This window comes from Raphanus sativus, chromosome 3 (genome assembly GCF_000801105.2).
Source record: "Raphanus sativus cultivar WK10039 chromosome 3, ASM80110v3, whole genome shotgun sequence".
NCBI lineage: Eukaryota > Viridiplantae > Streptophyta > Magnoliopsida > Brassicales > Brassicaceae > Raphanus > Raphanus sativus.
In genome coordinates, this window is record NC_079513.1 from 4012658 (window position 1) to 4032314 (window position 19657).

Sequence of the window (19657 nt, forward strand, 5' to 3'; positions counted from 1 at the left end):
ATATTTTCAAAATAAAAAAATTTTAAAATAAAAACTGTAGTAGAAAAATAGAAAATAAAAAATATTTGAATTTTTATTTAGATAATAAAATATTATTTATTAAATATAAAGTATTTTGAGATTTTAATTCGAATACAATTATTTAGCAACATTAAAAGTAGTTTAATATACACATGCATACGTGAGAAGCACGTACGCTGTTTAGACCGTATAAACTTATTAAAATATCCAATACTTATACAACAATTTTTTTAACGTATGTTTTGGTGTTGATAAAAACCTTGTGCGGCACACTGAGGCCTAGCGATTTTTCAGAAAAGCGGAGAAAACTCGGAGAATACGCGGGAAGGAATTTTTTATACTTTTATATGTATAATACCATAATTATAAGTATAATACAAAATTATTATGTATAATACTTCTTTATATATAAAATATACTTGGTATTGAAATTACAAATTTTTTAAATATCTATTAACAATTCAAATCTATAATTTTTTAGTAATTTTACATGTATAATATTTTATTTAAATGTATAATACATATTATATATAATTCATGTCTAAAGTATCCTTGGTACTAAAATTATAAATTTGTAAAATATCTATTAACAGTCCAAGTCTAACAATACAAAATATAAAAATAACTCAGATTTCTTATAAAAAAAGTTTCAGTAGCAAAATTCCAAGCAGTTAATTTTTTTTAAATGTCATTTGCCATTTCTTTTTTAAACAAAAAAAGATACAAATTGTTACATTAACATATAATCCATCGAAAGCCCAACAGCCAACACTAAATTACAAAATTGTTAAGTAAAAAAACATGAAAAAAGGAAAAAACCACTCAGTTTATTAAATGAAAGACAAGTAATTTATAAAACATCCCACATCGGATACATGGGGAAGTAATGGTCGTACACCAATACTATAAATAAGCATGATGTCCCCTTCTAATAAATCATTCGGATCTGAACAAAGTCATGGCCCAATAAAATGGGCCTAGCTTTACAAAAATTATAAAATTAATCGGTGTTTAATCGGATTAATAGCGCGTAACTTTGATTATGCAGCCGGTTATTAACAAACCGATTTTGTTTAGCGAGTTGGCCCAAATCGAAACGCTGGGTCTCCGAGTAGTGTTTTTGCGGCCGCGTTTTAGAACAGTGGATAAAAATGCTGTGATGCCACCTTGTGGAACCTAGTCACATTTAAACGTGTTGGTCCCCACCTCCCCTCCTTGGGGTTAAGAATGTAGACAAAGGAGAAATTTATAGTTTTTCTTTTCCAATCATGCTAAGTATTCGTCGAATAGTTCAAATGCGTCACATTAAAAAAAGTCCCTTAGATTCTGATCTACATAAAAAACACAGTTATTTTTTGATTACTAGTTTATATTTAAATGTGTGCATATGATTTATTTAAAATGTTTTTATTTATTTATTTAACTCATCTCACATTTATTTGTTTAGATAAATAGTTATCTATTCTAATAAAATCTTAATAATATATAATATATATACTTATCGGTCATTATATTTTAAATAAAAATATTATTGAAAAATTAACTTGAAAGCGCATGAGTATTTTTGTAGTTATTTAATTCTGATAGTTCAAATATTTTCTGTTTTGTGACTAAGTTAAAATGAAAATATTATTCTTATTATTGTTTTGAACTTTAAAATGAAAATATTATTTTAATGACATCTTAAAGATATTATAAAAATTAATGACGAAACCCGTAATATATTATCACTGCTAATTCCATATAATACTTTAATTTTAAACAGCAGGTATATTTTATGGAAATAAATAAAAAGACCCAAATGATTTTGTGACGAACTTACAAAGAAAAGATCCAAATGTTGTAAGAAACAAAAAACAAGAACATTTTCTTGTAAAGGGAGGTCCGTCCACTAACGGACACATTATAAGTTAAAGGACACACGTCTGTTTCCTAACTTGCATGCATTTTTGTTCGTCAACTTGCATATATTTCGAAAATCTCAAATTAAATGAAAGTGAAAAAGAAATGGTGAAAAAGAAATGGTGAAAACAATGTTAGTTTACCTGATTAACACATGAAAAAGCGCGTAGGGGTACTGAATGATCCACCCAAAAATCCAAAGTGGGTTTCTTCTGTGTTCGTTGGTTAGCTTTTGTGTATATTATAATATATTCACACATATATGTATATATAGATAAAGAATATAATAAATCTCATATGATGCCAACTTTTTTTGCCAGCTAAACTTTTATTTTATTAAAGGGCAAAACCCAGAACCAAACACAATAAGAAGCCAAAAATAAATGGGCCTACAACTGAAAAACCAACAAAAGCCCAAAACCAATAGGCTTAAAGGCAATGGGACAAAGCCCAGCCTAGAAACTTATCGGCGCAACCCACCACGCGCCCAGACCACGCGTCCTAAAAGAATAAGGACAATCCACGCGTTAAGCGATAAGCTTCCCACCGCCACGCATCACCCGCTCGCTGCTTCGATTCACAAACACCAAGACGTCGCCGGAGAAGACGAAACCACCTGTAATTTCGCCGGAACTTCACCGGAGTCAAAGAATCCGACACCCTTTTTCCGTCTGGACTAAAAAGGAGAGAAACATCGAGTCAATCTCGATATCTCATCCCAAGCCACCGGAAACACCACTACACCGGAACAAAACCCAATCTCCATCACATTTGTCTATATCAACTTCACTTCCTCCGAGAGCTTCACCGATCTAATCGGAATCTCAATCGAAGAAAAAAGCCAACCAACCAAGATTTAGCCGCTACATCGCATCCAAAAGAGAGAGGGTCAGACAGCAAAGCCGGCGGCGCGAGGTTGAACAAATCTCCACTCTCTAGAGTTGAAAAGCCAGCCGCCCACCGTGAGAAAGGTGCGACGCCGGAGTCAGAGCCGGCCACACCACGTCGAGAAGACCGCCGTGTGCCAGAGTCATCACCACCAAGAGGAACCACCACGAAGACTCTTTCTCTCTCTTAAACTTAGAGAGAAGGCAGAGCTTCTAATATGATGCCAACTTAGTTCTCGTAAAACAAAAATGATGCTCTGTTCAAAAGAAAAAACAAGCAAAAATGATGCCAACCTAGAAAAGTAATGAATAATAACCAGGAAACAGTTTGGATGATTGAAAATTTTCTTAGGAATATTATTGTTTTATGAAAATCAAGATTGAAGTTATAGAGAAAAATCCCTTAAGTGGTGAAAATAGTTGCAAACCTAGAATTTTATCACCTATTTTTCATACGTAATGAATCAATACTATACTAAAAGGCTAATAAGATCAAAGGAGAATGCCTCCACATCAGCAATTTAATTCAGACTAATAGGAGATGAGCTTTCGTCCACGTCAGATCTGTCATTTAACTCTGCTGGACTTCAATCGCAATTCATGTATATGGGCTTTGTCAACCTATCGCAGTTTCGAATCATGTGTATCAAAGCCCAGAACCAGTGTTCTGAATCTCTTTGACAGCTCCTTTCTTCGCCTTTTCCCTTTCCTCAACGGATCAATCCACACTGAATTCATTAGTGTGCAATGAATCCTCTGGGGTTCTCATTAATGGATTTTTTTCGCCTTTCTTCTCTAACTCTCCTTATAAGTATCTTATTCTCACAGATTTGTTACAAAAAAAAAAAAACTCACAGGCGATGAATTCCAACAGTAAAAAACCTGTTTCCGGCGATCTTACCGCGAAGAAACCAAATGGAAAAGACGTTGTCCCCTCAGAAGTCTCCTATGATCCTAAGACGAATAAACCAAACAGTATTCGAGTTCCAATGACTTTGCTGAAATTATTCATGCTGCCAGAAGAGATCACGATGTTTAAGTAAGAATAAAATCCTCTTCTTCTTTGTTATCCTTAGAGGACAATATTAATCAAACACCTTTGCAATTTTGTTGTTATGGATACATATTTTGAGACTATTTGGAAGTTATTGAAACTATTAAAGACAAAATGATAGATTCGATAATCTCACACGGATGTTTCTTGCGACTCCAAAAATGCAGCGTCCAACGCTCCATCCTTGGAGATTGGTCACGTTTAGACTATGGAGTTGAGCTTCAGGTGAATCTTCAGATCTCTTCGTTTTGATTAACAAACCAATCAGAATATTGTTCTGATCAAACAGAGTTTTGGTTTAAGTTTTTTTTTGGCAGGATATGTTGATGTTAGGTACATATTATTACCAAGCTGAATCTCGGATTGCATCTCTGTTAGCAGAAGGTAATGTTATATAAAGGGAGCTTGAAATGTAGCTATCTTTGAGGTGTCAAAGCTACAAAAGTAGAGTTGGAAGATGATTATCTGTTTTTTTTTCTCTTTTTGGTTCACAGATGTTAGTAGATACGCAAGCGATGATGACAATTCGTCTAGAAATTCCTTCCCTTGCCGGACTGGTTAGCTATCTGATCATCACCAATTTATGTATATGTGCATCTGCTGGTGTCTCTGTATTTTAAACTTTTTGTTATTCGTGTTATCTGAGCATAAAACATTTGGTATCATAAAGTATTTTTGTTTCAGTATGATACCAATTTAGTCTTTTAAATCTGAAGTTTGTGATATCATTGCAGACTTGAACTGCTGCTAGCTACTATAAATTTGTGAGCCATGAAATAAGAAGTGCTTTAAGATCATTCTATCCCTAATCGATTCAGTGGTAGGCAGTTATCATGCACTGTTTCCAGAAGGAACTCCCATGGAGTTGCAGCACATCATTAAACTCAAGGTGATAATAGTACTCAGATTATCTGTTTGAAAATCATATTACATACTCACATGACTGGTCTAGATGAATAGGATCACGGAACCATCTTTAACACATAGATATGTCTATATAAATATTTGGACTGCCGGATACTAACTCCTACCGATTTGTGGTGTCGAAGGTCTTAAGAAAGCTCAGCAGAGCATACTTGATGATCTCATCAAGCATGGCCCAAGGTATACACAGCCCTCTGTTTCAGGGGTAATGCCACAAGTGGTTCCAACCCACCTGCACTGCGCTGGTAATCACTAATCCGGGTACAACAGCTAGGTTTATAGCAAACAACGAGGATGTGTTAACCAGGCAGAAGCTCTTGGTAGAGGAGCTGAAACCACTGGCTTTAATAATTTAATTGCTCTTACTGAAGCTGTCAAAGACCTCAAAGATGGTCTCTCTCTCTCACTTTTAACAGGACAAACAAGCTTTCTTCAAGACTTTCTTCGCGTGGCTTAAACCAGGTTCATCAGCGACTGATGTAGGAGCTTGAAAGCTCCATCTCCTGAGTTTTCAGAGTACATCAAACAGAGAAGATATGATCTCCATGATGTTCAAGCATATGCGAAGGTTTTTTTCCTTTGTCAATGATATGTGTTTCTGTGTGTATCAAAACCCTAAGCTTTAATCCATGTAACAAAAATATTCATTGTATTATGCTAAAGACGCCAGTTTTAAGTTCAAACTTTTATTATCCTTATGTTTCTCTGCATAAATCGTTGGGAAGGTGAGGGTCATAAGGACCACTTACACCGAAAAAAACAATCCAGTGGACGCCTCATGGCTCAAGTCTGAACTCATTACTTGCTTTACGTAGATCCCTTCAGCAGTTTGGTTGTTGTCGTCTGACCTTGCGTCTTTACATGACATCTAGCTTACATCTTCAGATTTAGTTAACAGGCCTCCCTGAAGTACGAAGTCTGTGTGTACTAGGAAAAAGGTTCATTATTACATTTTTTTCATTTAGTATTCTCCCTTATGCCTTGGTAGCTTCTACCTTATATTCTACAGACCTAATATGAATAAGCCGAGAATATGTGTCACATGGTACAATATTAGTCTTTCTATTGATTGACACATATACTCTACCCACTTTCCAAGCATGTGATCTTATAATAAGCTAACTAGATCATGACCCGCGCGTCCGTGCGGATTTATTTTGATTCACATATTTTATATACACGTTGTATATTATTTAAGATTTATAATATAAAAAGTTAAAATAACCCGATCCAAAAGAAATCAATCCGGACCAAAAAATTTCAAATACCTACTTAGATCCAAATGTTGAGGACTCGAAGAACTCATACCTGAAATGAACAGATTTATATCCGACTCAGTAAGCTAAATTCCAAACATAATATCTTTTGTTATATTTTTAATTCATTTTGTTGGGTTGGTGAGATTTACTGTTTATTCGGAAGATTTTTGGCTAACTTAGTGGTATATATTTGTAGGTTTTTTTTTCTGAACAGGAAAAAAAGTAAAAAAAAATTGGTTTTTGATTAAATTTATCTTATATAACAAATTGTTGCTATGAATAATTTTTATAAAAACTAATTTGTAACAGTAATATCATTTTTGTTATAAATTAGAATATTATGGTTTATAGATTCAAAGTATAAAGTTAGTCGTCTTCATAGTATTGCTAATATTGATAGATGTAAGTTAATGAATACATACAATATATTGTATTATTAGTAATCTGTCGTATAGTATTATATGTTAGTAGATGTATTATTAATAATTTATCTTATAGTATAATATGTTAGTGGATGTATCTAGCTTATAGTAAAATGTATGCAATATAAGGAAACATGCATAGTGGATATAATAATAAGGTAAGAAGTGAAAAAACTATGGTAATGATTGATATTAGTTATTTATAAAAAGGCATGTCTAATGTATACAATATAAGGAAACATGCGCAGTAGATATAATAATAAAGTAAGAAGTGAAAAACTATGGTAATAATTGATATTAATTATTTATAAGAAGACATGTCTAATAATAAGTAGATTAATACAACATTAATTACATAAGGTCCAACTTTAAAATCCACCTAAAAGAAGTTGTAATGTTTTTGTTTTAATAAGATAGATATAAAAAGACATGTCTAATAATAAGTAGATAATATAACATTAATTACATAAGGTCAAACTTTAAAATCCACCTAAAAGAAGTTGTAATGTTTCTGTTTTAATAAGATAGATGCATGTGATTTTAATGCTTAATTTAGTTTAAAACAGAATCTGTATTTTATTAAAAATTTGCATAACTATAAGAAAACGAGACATCATATTTTGTTCGAGAATAAAAAACTAGACATCGCATTTTAGCTATGTTTTAATAAAATATTTTCATAAATTTATAATACTTTTGGTCAGTTTAAAATTTATTAGAAATTAAATTAAATAATGATAAAATCGTACTATGAAAAAATATTGTATGTTTATAAATATATACTAGATGATTTCCCGTACCCATGCACATATATAAATATTTTTAAAATAGATATACTATAATAATAGATTGACATTTACTGTTAATTTAAAATTAATTTATAAATTATATGTATAATTTATATTAATAATATTATATTACTTTAATTAGAAATATGATTTTTAGATATGTTATAGTTAGTCGGTTTTGATGTTTTTACAGTCAGTTTAGTTATCATTCATGTATATTAGATTGCATCTATTTCTATGAATTCAACTAGAGTATTTTTTCTAAATATATTAAAATATTGATTAACTTTCTTATTAGCATTTAGGATGGTTGTTGTCTTAGAAATGTAAATGTATTTTAGTAAGATTATATATAACTTAAGATATATTGTGCCTAGAATAAAATAAAAAAATAAACTAAAGTGTCTGAATCTAAATTACGAAAATCAATATAACGATAGTATTCTGAAGTCTCATGCATATATATAAATTCTACAAAATAACTAAATTGTAACAGTTGGTTATATATTTTATTTTCATTTATTAATATGTTTTGAGTCATCCTACGATATATATAGTAAATAAACTATTATTCTATTGTATTTAATTCTATGATTTTAGACATAAGTTGGATTAGTCGAGTAACTCATGTTGTGAGTATATTAAGTTATATATATTCTTTCAAATTTGAACTGATCTATAATTGTTTTTGATTATAAATACGTCAAATAAAATTATTTTTATTTATCGTCTAAATGTGCATGTATTTTCATAATATTTATCAAATTATATGTTGGTTTTTAAAAATGTTAGAAAATAAAGCGATGATCAATATACGTGAGTAACTGAAAAAACATTTAGAAGCACATGAACACATATAGATATTTTAAATAACCTTAAAATGAGAATTCAGATTTTCTTGGGTATGTTTTTATTATGGTTATAATAAGTTCCACAAGCATAAAAACATAAAATTGAAAAGCAAATCAAATATTAAAAAAACATAATTTTAATAAGGATAAAATAAATTAGATTTACCTCATTCAAGTATATAATGTTATGCTATTTATAAATATTTTAAATTATTTGATCAAAATACGTTTATTGTTAAAAATTATTTTTAGCTTTAATATCTCTTAAAAATAAGTAGTAAAAATTTGTGATTATTTTTGAGAAATCATATTATAGAGTTCTTATTCAGATATATCAAGTATGTATCTTTAACTTCTAATAGCAATTGTTTCGTACCCATTTAAATAAAGTTAATTGTCTTGATTTTTGTCTATTTCAAGTTGTTTTAATATGGACCACATTATAGACTTTATTCTTCAGGATAATTGAAGTTTTTTACATTAATTACGTTACTTTAAGCAACCATTTTACTCTTTTTGTTAGTTACGTGCATTTAGTAACTATCTGCTTTCATTTATTTGGGGGAAAAATATTACTCTAATCCCATACAAAATTTAAACTTATGATCTAAAAAAATACTCCCTCTGTTTCATTATAAGTGTCATTTTAAGCTTGTACACACATATTAAAAAGTTATTTAATTTTGTATTTTTCCGATATAAAAACATCATTACTGATACAATTCAACCAATAGAAAAATATAATGGAGAATAAAGTTGATAAATTCTGCATTGAAATGCTAAAACGACACTTATTTTACAACGAAAAATTTTCTCTACAACGACACTTAATATGAAACGAAGGAAGTAACAATTTCAACACTTATCCGCGCGTAGCGCGGAGATCGAATCTAGTATATTTAAAATAAGAAGAGATGAAGCACTCATTATATATTGATGATTATACTTAACTAATAGCATCTCGTTCTCTCATTGGCTAATAGCATCTCGTTCTCTCATCGAAAAAGTCTCATTTAAGTATTACTTTCGTCATTTAAGTATCTAATATATGAGAAAAAACAAATAATTTTGATTTAACATTTTACCAAAAAAACAAAAAGAAGAACAAATAATTGTGCTTTATTAGATGGACATTTTATAGTATTTGAGAATCTCACCAGAAAATATATTAAAATATTTCATTTTATGGGTGAATCCAATATTTGAGATACCCACATAACGTAAAATTATTTTTTGTTCTTATATTTTAGATATTCAAGTGAGAATCCTCCAACGAGGATACTTTAATGAGCAAAATTGATCATTAGCAGCACTCTATATAAATAAATGTAGTACGAATAAAGAATATGATATTGTTTCACATTTTCAGTGTCTTACTTTTTTTTTGATAAAAACATTTTCAGTGTCTGTTACATATATAAAGGTTTAAACGAACATATGAAGAAACATAAAAGGACTTTTTACAAAAAAAAAAAACAACATGAAAGGACTAATAATTATAATGGCGACTCGGAAATTTAGAAAGGCTGCCAACTGATATTTTATTGAAAGAGTTTTAAAACACACACAAAGCCAAGAGAAATAATTCATCTTTTCCCACCGAACGAGATTCACAATTGCATTACTAAATTGATCGGCCAGTCCACTTTCTGGCGAAAACCAAAGTTTTGATCACATGCTGTGTGTTGTAACGGTTACATACATATGTATAAGTTAATAAAGAGAAACCGTTGTTTATAATTGCTGCTAGACTCGGTGACAATGCCAGGTCACATTTTCCTGTCTAGAGAGGTTTCCTTCTCGCAAAGTCGATCTTTTTTTTTGTCATCAAGTCGATCTTTATATATTAACTAGGCGTTCTGCACTTTGTTCAATAATAATTTTTAAATTTAAATATATTTAAATACAATTATATTATTATTATAGATTTTATTTTTATCAATATTTAATAGAAATTTGATTTATTTGAACATAAACTTATGTAAAATAAACATTTATTATAATTTTAAATTATATTCAAGAAAAATATGTATATATTTAAATTATAATTTTTGATAGATTTTATATCTATTTCTTTTGAATAAATATATTAAATCAGTTTGAATAAAACTAATAAAATTGATATTAAAGTTGTATTTTTTTAACATGATTTTAAAGTTGTATAATTATCATAAAGTACAACTAAACAGTATTTCTAAAATTTGTAGATATATAAAAAACCGATAATATTATGATTGCAAATTTATTATATTTTAAAATGTGAAAAATGAATCTCGTTTAGTACTAAAATTATATAATTATAAAATAGAAATAAATAATATTTCAAAATTTGTAAAATATTAATATATTTCTATAATTATATTAAATTATCATATTTGAATAAATTTACTTTAGTGATAATGTATAATCTACAACTATAGTTTAAAAACATTTACCCAAAATATTAATAAATATTAAGTGTAATTATCCATGTCACATTTAACGAAAATCATGTCATTAATTTTAATATACCATGTCGCATTTGTTTGGTGAAAGTCATTGCATTTATGACATTTATTAAAATCAGTTTACATGATAATATCTAGAATATTAGGGGATTGAAAACCATTACATTGTTTGAGATAACAACGTGTTGTCGATAAGAATAATTTTTGAAATCCTTAAAAATAGGTTGTCAATCAAAATATATATCTCTTATATATTAATTCTAGAACATTTCAACATTTTTCATAACCATGTGTCATCAATAGGATGATTCTTAAATTTTTTAGAAAAATAAATTGGTCTATATAAATATTTTCAATTATTTCCTTAAATAAAAGCTACAAATTTCTTAGAAAAATTTACCAAATATGACTCAAATTTGATTTTAATGCAAAACTATATCACAACTTAAATCAAATGAAAAACTAACCTAAAAGTTTTGTGAAATTACAGTTAGCCTCTTGTGACCAAACAAAAAACAGAACTCACTTTTACAAATATAACTCTGAAAATCTTCTAAATCTTCTGAGATACTGTAAGTCGTCTAGACGACGTCCAGAAAAGTTTTCTAATATAGTTGATCTTAAAAATAATTTATAAGTTTTGTAAAAAGTAATTTGATAAGTAAAAAATTAAAATCATGTAATTATAAACTATTTTAAGTGATATAAATTAAGATATAATAAAATTGAATTATTTTCAACATAGATGAGTGGAAGTAGTGAATCATGATATTCTTTGGTTTAGGGTTTGACAACATATATTGTAGTATTGTATGTATTCTTAGGGTTAAATTTTGGAAATTTAATGTTTTTTGAAATATAATTTTTTTCTATATGTGTTTATTTTTGTGTATAGCAAACACCTTTTAAGTTTAATTTGATTGTTGAAGTGTTTAGTTAGTAAAATTAGTTTAGGGGATATGTTTAAGGTCTAGACAACTTACATGAAAGTCATCTGGCGATAAGTATTACCGGTTAGAAGACTTCTCTGAAATCCGGTTTTAGACAAATTGAATTAATTATATGAATACGACCGGTTTGAGTTATCAAATCGAAAATGTATAATTAATAAGAAAAATATCGCATGAAAGAAATACGAGATAAATCTTTCCAATAGTCTTTTTTAATTTGCTTTCATATATCAATTGCAGTATATAAATATACATATAGATAGTGGCCCAAAGAGAGAAATCATCCGATAGTATATGCCGTAGAAAATAAGTAATGGTATTATATAATGCAATGACATTACATGTAATTATTTTAGGCAAATGAAAGGTTTTTATTAAAATCTATTAGAATGATTCTCATGGTGACATCTAAGTAATGAGTAAGTAATGACATTTTTGTTAATCACACATAAACATAAGATTTATTATTAATATTGCTCCTCAAATAATAGAAAAGAGATTATATTTTTATATCTCAGTATAAAAAAGGATACCAAAGATCTTTATTTGTTTATAAACTCTCCTGGTGGATGGATAATATCTGGAATGGTTATTTATGATCCGTTCAATTGGCTAGAATCGGTTACTTGAACGAAACTAGATCTTGTAGAATCATATTGACTATTTGACTTCGTACCTTGCTAAAAATTTTAAACATGTCCGAGAAAAATGAAAAAAATTCTACACCAGATTTTTATGGATGTGACAGGTGTTGAATTTACTAATACACCAGACCATTCTTATTAATTACATATGAATGTAAAGTTTGTTATTAATATTGCTCCAATAATATAAAGATATATATATATATATATTTTTTAAAACATGTTTGAGAAAAATGAAAAAAAATTATACACCAGACTTTTATGGATGTGACAGGTGTTGATTTTACTAAATATATAAAGAAACTTTGGGAGTTTGTAAGGTTGCTCTAATTTTTTTTGTTGGTTTAAAACTTTGAGAGTTTCTAAGGTTTTTCTTATCATATCATGATATGAAATATAGATCTTTATCCAATGATAGTACATATATAGAGACAAAAACCTTTAGGCATTAGGATTAGGCACCCATATATTCCTTCGGTTAGGGATATTATCCTTTCGGGTATTAGTTTTTCGCCTTTTAAAATGGTTCTATTCGGGTATTACAAAAAATTAGATCGAGTTTGAATCGGATCTTCCTAGATTCTAGTGGGTTCAGATTTTATCCGAAATAACCAAACTACTCAATTCAACTAAAAGTTTTATATACAAACTACTCAAACTTATCCAGAATAACTTAAAACTCATAAATACTCAATTTATATAGTTCGAATTTTTTTTTTTGAAAGTATACAATATATAAAGTTATATTTATTTTATCCAAACATTTATTTTCATCTATAAATACCCAAAATAATTAATATTTTTTTAATCTTAATTTTAGATAGTAATACTATTATAATTATAATTTAAAATTATATTTTTATATCTCTATAATATTATTTGAGAAATAAGTTTCCTATGTGTCGCGCTCACGTTAACTCTCACGATGGTTGATTACGCTGATACCCTTAATGAATTTTAAAAAATTACATTTAGATACTATTATTGAAATTTTTATTTAGTTTCCTTTTAAATTTTTCCAAATAACATATATAATAAAAAGAAACATTTATAAAGTTTTTAAAAAAAATTAAAAACGAAAAAATATATTATATAATATGATTTCATTAAAAAAAAGAAATTTCACAAAATAGAAATATTCTATTTAAGACTATTTTAAATAACATAAAATATACTTTTGAAGTAATAAAATATTTATTTATATCTATATTTTCTTAGATGAAAATATATATTGTATATAATGTGATTTCGTAATCTATAAATTATATTTTACTTATATAATATGATTTCTAAAATACAATCACAAAAATTAAACTGTTTATTTTAAAGAGATATTAAAAATAAAGTAAAATTAACTTTTGATCAAATAATTAAAATATTTTAAATTAACATAACACTATATAATTTAACAAGGTAGATATATTATATATTATCATTATTAAAAATGTTTTTTAATATTAAATTTTATGTTTTATGTTTGTCACAGTTAATATAACCATAATTAAAATACCAACGCAAATCTGAATTCTCATTTTTAGGATTATTTGCATAAATTTCAGTTTACCATTTAATATATATAAGACATAAAATTATTTAAATATTTTAGTTATTGTAAATATTGATATGTGTTCATGAGCTTCCAAAAAGTATTAGTTACTTATGTAAGTAACTTCCAATTGATTATCGTTTTACTTTCTAATATTTTATTTTAAAAATCAACATATAGTTTAATTTTTGTAATTTGGAATCAAATATTTAGTTTATTTTTACTTCATTCTAAGCACAATATATCTTAAGTTATACATAATCTTCCTCAAATATATTTACATATCTAAGATAACAACCAAAGTAAAAGCAAATAATCATAATTTTCATATATTTAAAATAAAAAATATTAGTTGAATTTAGAGAAATTGATTGATGCAATCCAATATACCCAAATTATAACTTATTTAAAATCATATGTCTGATTAAAATAATATAATATTATTAGTATAAATTATGCATACAAATTATAAATTAATTCAAAATTAAAATTAAATAACAATCAACTATTGCAACATATTTAATTTATAAATATTTGTATCCGTGCATGAGCACGGGAAAATCACCTAGTATTTATATGTTTGGTTATGTTCGGATACTCATTCGATTTTCGATTGCGATTGTTTTGGATTTTGAAAATAGTTTCGTTCAAATATTTCTGGCAGCATCTAGGGATGTCAATTGGACATTCTGTCCATGGACGTCCATGTCCAAATTAATATGGACTAATATGGACATGCCCAAATCCGTCCAAAATATTTTGTTGTCCAATTGGACAACGCCCAAATACGCCCAAAGACCAATGGACAAGACCAGATGGACATGGGCCGTCCAAATTATTAAAATGTCTAGGGTTTTTAATTGGAGAAAAATTATTTTTTTTCATTTGGCCGTCACTCTTATCTTTCGATCTCATATCTCTCGATCTCAAACTCTCTATGACTCAATCTCTCTCGATCTCGAGCTCAAACATGTAGTTTTAATCTAAATATCTGTTGTTATATATAAAATTTAGAATCTGTATATTTTTTTACATCAAGTGGGCGAACTGGACTCCATGGACAGTCCAACTGGACATGGTCCTATTTGGACATGGACTATTTGGACATGGTTCTATTTGGACATGGACTATTTGGACATGGACCTATTTGGACATGGAGACCAAAAACGCCCAAAAAAAAGCCCATCTGGACATGTCCACTTCCGTCCGGACAGCCCAATTGACATCCCTAGCAGCATCCGAACGGATCAGATACCCAATTTTTTGGGTCGGTTCGGGTAATTACTTCGATATGGATATTTATCTCGCCCTATTAGGCATCGTAAACAATAACCGGTCCAGATCCGTTGACCCAGTTGATAAATTTTTTTTTTTTTGTCGGCTGTCCATCTTCATTAGATCAAGTGGTGGTTAGACGAGTCGGTTCTCCGAGGATCCCCTCCGTCTGACCGGGTCTGATCTATGTGGATAAAGGTATAACTTCTATTTCTTGCCTCCTTAGCTAAAGCGTCTGCACGTCCATTCCGATCCCGTGGAATATGAGAAACTCTCACATCCTCAAAACCTTCCTGGAGGCTCCGAAACAAGTCGGTCTCTCTCACAAAAGCAGGCCAATCTTCCGGGTTTGTGACCATATCTACTAGGTCCGTACAATCTGTCTCGAACCTCATTGTGGTTATCCTCATGTTCCTAATACATGAAGCTGCCTAGAGTAGACCTTCCATCTCAGCATGTAAAGCTGAGAGGGTCCTCCTACACGCTCGCAATCCAAAGAATTCAGAGCCCATGTGATCCTTAAAACTCCACCCTAAGCCATTGACGCTGCCATTGGCGATCCATGAAGCATCGATTTGGCAGGTCGGGATTCGGGATGTCCAAGAGGGCGCTGTTTCCATCTCCATAGTGAGGGAGTCAACGAGTTCCTCCTCTACTTCCTCCTCTTCGTTAGCCTTCCTCCAACACTCTGCCTCCAGTGAGGCGTGTTGAAGAGTATCCATCGGGGATACGACTTTCCCATTAAAGAGCTTGTCGTTCCTCGCCTTCCAAATGTACCAACAGATCCATGGGAAGGTGTCGAATTGTGGACTCATGGGAGCCACTTCTTTTCTCCTCCAAAACAGAAAGTTCATGTTTTGCTATATAGATGTACTCGGGAAGTAACCCGGAAGGGACGGATAGTCCGATAAAGCCCAAACCTGAAGGGCAGGAGGGCATTCAAAAAGAAGATGATTAATCGACTCCACTGAGGCAGCACATCTAGGACAACTCCTATCGGTACCCAGGTGTCTATAAGTAAGTCTCTCCGCCGTTGCCACGCAACCCGAGATAACCTGCCATAGAAAATGCTTCATCTTGCTCGGAGCCTTAATCTTCCAAGCCTGTCGTTGTAGGCATGTGAAGCTCGGTTCCTTAACTCCTGTATGTGTAAGACTCCGTTTAGTCGATCGTAGTAGATCATAACCGGTTTTGACTGAAATAAAAAGGGGTGCAAGCACGCTTAACTGCGGAGTTCTGATGGGATCCGGTGCATTAGTGCTGGTATGATCGCACACAGTTGATAAATAAGTATACTGTTTCTGCTTAAAAGGTACAACGAGTTGACTCAGTTATCTCCGGTGTCACTCGTCGTTAAATCAGAGAAAGAAAAAAGAAACCTTTTTCTTTTCTCTCACTGTTGACAGTCGACTTCCCCCTACGATTTCATTTCACGGGTCAAACTAGTTCAGCTTTTGTTCCATTGATTCGTCAAATCGAGTCAAAATCTCGTTTGGTCTGATTTGTGTTCGTCTCCAATGTTGTGATTTTGCAGATGGCGAGTGAAAAGCTTATTACTACAGAGACCGTTGCTCTCACGGAGAAGAAAATGGACATGTCTTTAGGTTTGTTTTTTGTTTCTTTTTTTACGTTCTATAACAAAGATGCATCCTTTGTTGCTCATGACCATTTTTATCTCTTGTGAGCACAGATGCCATTATCAAGATGTCAAAGAGCAATACCAATAATAATGTCAATAAAGGCAAGAAACACAGAGCATCGGTAACTAGTAGTCTTTAAGCTTCTCAATCAAAGCTTTTATCTTTTGATTCTTTATTAAACACTGATTGCTTTTTGTTTTGAGGCAGAATAAAAAGGAGAGTTTTAATAGTGCTGCCAGAAACAGTACGGTAAAAGCTCAGCGTTATATGGACTCACGGTCTGATCTTAGACAGGTTAGTTTAGTATTGTTGTTGTTGTTGGTCATTTGGATTTGTTTTTTTTTTTGCTTATGTGTTTATGTTCTTACTTTATATATCATAATTGCAGGGTGCTTTTGCTAAGAGAAGGTCAAGTTTCCAAGGAAACCACTTTTCTGTCACAACGAACATTGCTAATACGAATCAATCGAGGTCTATAGACTGCTTGATAATTCTCTGATTTGCTTATTAACATGGGCTCCTTCTTTTTGCTATTCTATTGTTTCTGATGCCAGAAGCTTATAAGCTCCTGGTTCAAAGTAGCATCAAAGTCATGTTTTTTTTTTGAATTTAAAGGGGGTATTTAGAGCAGTAACTAAGAATTAATGCGCTGATAGATTGGAATTAAGGGAAGGAGTAGAAGCTCGCTGAACAGAGTCTTTGCTTGCTTATCATTGGGTTTTTGAAGTTTGCTCAAGACTTTCTCTGTCACTGCTTGAGTCAGTGTTTTATTGTCAGATTTAGCAAGTTAGTGTTAGTGTTATCAGCCTCCTAATTGTTAGGTTATGTCTTTTTGCTGCGTTCTGAAGAATCTTACTTGCATTTGTTGGTCTATTGTTGTGACATTAAATGGGTTGATGCACAGTTTGTAGGACACCATGAGGATTCAGATGTCAGGATCTTCATCATTAAACATCTCATTGTTATTTGTTGCATGACGGATCATCATTGTTTCTTTTGTGCAGGTTCATTACTCCACCAGCTCAGTATGGTTCTGCACCAAGAGGGTTTGTGGCCAAGGTAAACTATTCATATCTATATGTTAGTTAGCATTAGCTCACCTTTGTGGTATTGGTTTTTGTTGGTAAGGGTAGACACAGTCGAACTCGGAGAGATCGTAGTTTAGAAAGAAATCAATGTTATTGAAATTAAAATTTTGATTGATGCTAGTCCAACTATATTTAACATCTGGTCTTTAATTCCTTATTCAAGACCAACTATGAATAATGGACAGATTCAGTATGTGTGTTGTCTGAGCATTACGATGACATTTTCATATCCATAACAAAAGGAGATTTTGAAAGTGATTGATTGACCTTAATCTGCAAACACAATGCAGCAGAGGGAGAAGATAGGGGAGAAGCAAGCAAATGGAGGAGGACAGAGGCAAGGGCCTCAAACGCTGGACTCACGGTTTGCGTACATGAAGGAAGAGAGGATGAAAATGAAAAGGTTTGCAGAAAAGGGTGGCAATGTAGTCAAGAATGGTGCTGGATTGCAGTACCACCAACAGCAGCAGCAGCAACGTCCCTGGGGCAGAAGAGCCACAAGATTCCCCAACTGATTTATGTGATCCGCAGCGTTCGGATGAATATATATTTGCTATTCATGTAGTTTGGTTTGGATTCAGTGTTTGAACTAGTGTACAACATTCATTTGTGAATCTCTCTCTCTCTCTCTCTTCTTGAAGACTAGCAGAAGAGGAGATATTGAAACTTGGTTGTACTTGGTGTGTTCATTGGTCAGGGAGGGATTTGGATATTGACTATTTTGGCCTAAAGATCACTGAGTTATATGTTTGCTTCATGATTGAGTTATATGCCACCCTTTGATCACAACCAATAAGTGAAGTATCCTGTTTGTTTCACAGACCATGTACAATGTCAAAGTGAGGAGGATGGTGGCGATGGGGTTGCCACCGATTGGATATGTGCACCGTACTAGTTGCAGAAATACAGGAGCCAGAAGGGAGAGTGTGCAGAAGATGTGAATAGCATGATTATGGAATTCAACTTCGTCATGAGATACACTGTGGATCAGCTTAACCGTGAGCTTCGAGGCGTATCCATTATCTATTGCCATGTGTTTGAAAGCGCTATATATGGCTATCCTCAAGAACCACCAACTCTACCGTATGCAACAACACTTCCATATCAATCCTCAATTAACAAAAAAAAAAATTATAGCTATCAAAATAACATTTTAATCACATTTGAGAAACACTCCACAGACAGCTAAGAGTGTCCATAGGTCCACTTGTGAACACTCCACATAGACCGAGAGTTATCTAAGAGTGTCCATAGACTATACTATACACAGAGTTTTCTGATCATGGAACTCTCTAAATGTGAAAGAGGCTTCTCATATGGGGTTTAATCTTAGTAGTGTGTGTGTTTGTGGTCATGTTTTAATGAGACGATGGAGGCTTGTTGTGGGATAGGGAGGTACAAGGGATGGCTTCCGTTCCGTGCATCTCGCCGGATATGGCTTGTTCCGACGCCAGTTACATCCTACAGACGCCGTTAACGCCATCCTCGCCGACAATGTACGGAATGGTCGGCACGTAGACATGTGTTACCGGAGTAACCTAGAAACAATGCTCGATGCTTGGAAAGTTGAAAGAACAACAAATGCACATAAAAACATTTTGCAAATGAGTTTACACAATGTTGTAAAAATATAGTTTATTTCCACCAAGGAGGCAAATATTTGATCAGAAGCGGAAAAAAAGAGAAAAAGGAAAAACTATGGGGTTGATTCCGAAAAGAAGAAAATTTGACGGGGTCTTTTGAACTCAAAGAAACATACGGGGCTGAAAAAAAAAAATAAGTTAAAGTGATGTGGATCGAATTCAAGTTTTACAACGTTGGGCTCAATTTATTCGTGAGTTCGCGTAAATGGCCCACATGAATCAGAAAGTTAGACTAGTCAACCCAGAAAGAAAGGTGAATAATGTGGTCCTTCTTTCTTCCGTTGTATAAACGGAAAATTTTATTCTTCAGCGAGAC

General features: G+C 31.3%; 2 protein-coding genes and 1 long non-coding RNA gene across 5 annotated transcripts; 2 read left to right on the forward strand and 1 right to left on the reverse strand.

Moving 5' to 3' along the window:
- Positions 1-4559: 4559 nt before the first annotated feature.
- Positions 4560-5484, forward strand: LOC130509862 (uncharacterized). Its single transcript, XR_008943804.1, has 2 exons — positions 4560-4753; positions 4914-5484. It is a non-coding gene; the product is annotated as an uncharacterized LOC130509862 (long non-coding RNA).
- A 9917-nt stretch (positions 5485-15401) lies between these two features.
- LOC130509892 (uncharacterized) lies at positions 15402-15824 on the reverse strand. The gene has a single exon (XM_057006202.1). It carries the CDS (start codon positions 15822-15824, stop codon positions 15402-15404), a length of 423 nt encoding a protein of 140 aa, XP_056862182.1.
- A 402-nt stretch (positions 15825-16226) lies between these two features.
- LOC108844739 (uncharacterized) lies at positions 16227-18458 on the forward strand. 3 transcript variants are annotated; one of them, XM_057006140.1, is made up of 7 exons: positions 16227-16406; positions 16505-16574; positions 16661-16731; positions 16818-16904; positions 16999-17081; positions 17615-17669; positions 17992-18458. In XM_057006140.1, the coding sequence occupies exons 2-7, from the start codon at positions 16505-16507 to the stop codon at positions 18211-18213; spliced, it is 588 nt and encodes a 195-aa protein (XP_056862120.1). In that variant the 5' UTR covers positions 16227-16406; the 3' UTR covers positions 18214-18458. The 3 variants fall into 3 exon arrangements, with proteins under 3 accessions (XP_056862120.1, XP_056862119.1, XP_018473537.2); XM_057006139.1 differs by having other exon boundaries at positions 16230-16415; positions 17989-18458; XM_018618035.2 differs by having other exon boundaries at positions 16232-16406; positions 17989-18458.
- The last annotated feature ends 1199 nt before the right edge of the window (positions 18459-19657 follow it).

Coding starts and splice junctions, on each gene's coding strand:
- LOC130509892 (XM_057006202.1), bottom strand. CDS start 15,824: ATGAACTTTCTGTTTTGGAGGAGAAAAGAAGTGGCTCCCATGAGTCCA.
- LOC108844739 (XM_057006139.1), top strand. CDS start 16,505: ATGGCGAGTGAAAAGCTTATTACTACAGAGACCGTTGCTCTCACGGAG. Junction 16,905..16,998: donor CACGGTCTGATCTTAGACAG/GTTAGTTTAGTA, acceptor TCATAATTGCAG/GGTGCTTTTGCTAAGAGAAG. Junction 17,082..17,614: donor GCTAATACGAATCAATCGAG/GTCTATAGACTG, acceptor TCTTTTGTGCAG/GTTCATTACTCCACCAGCTC.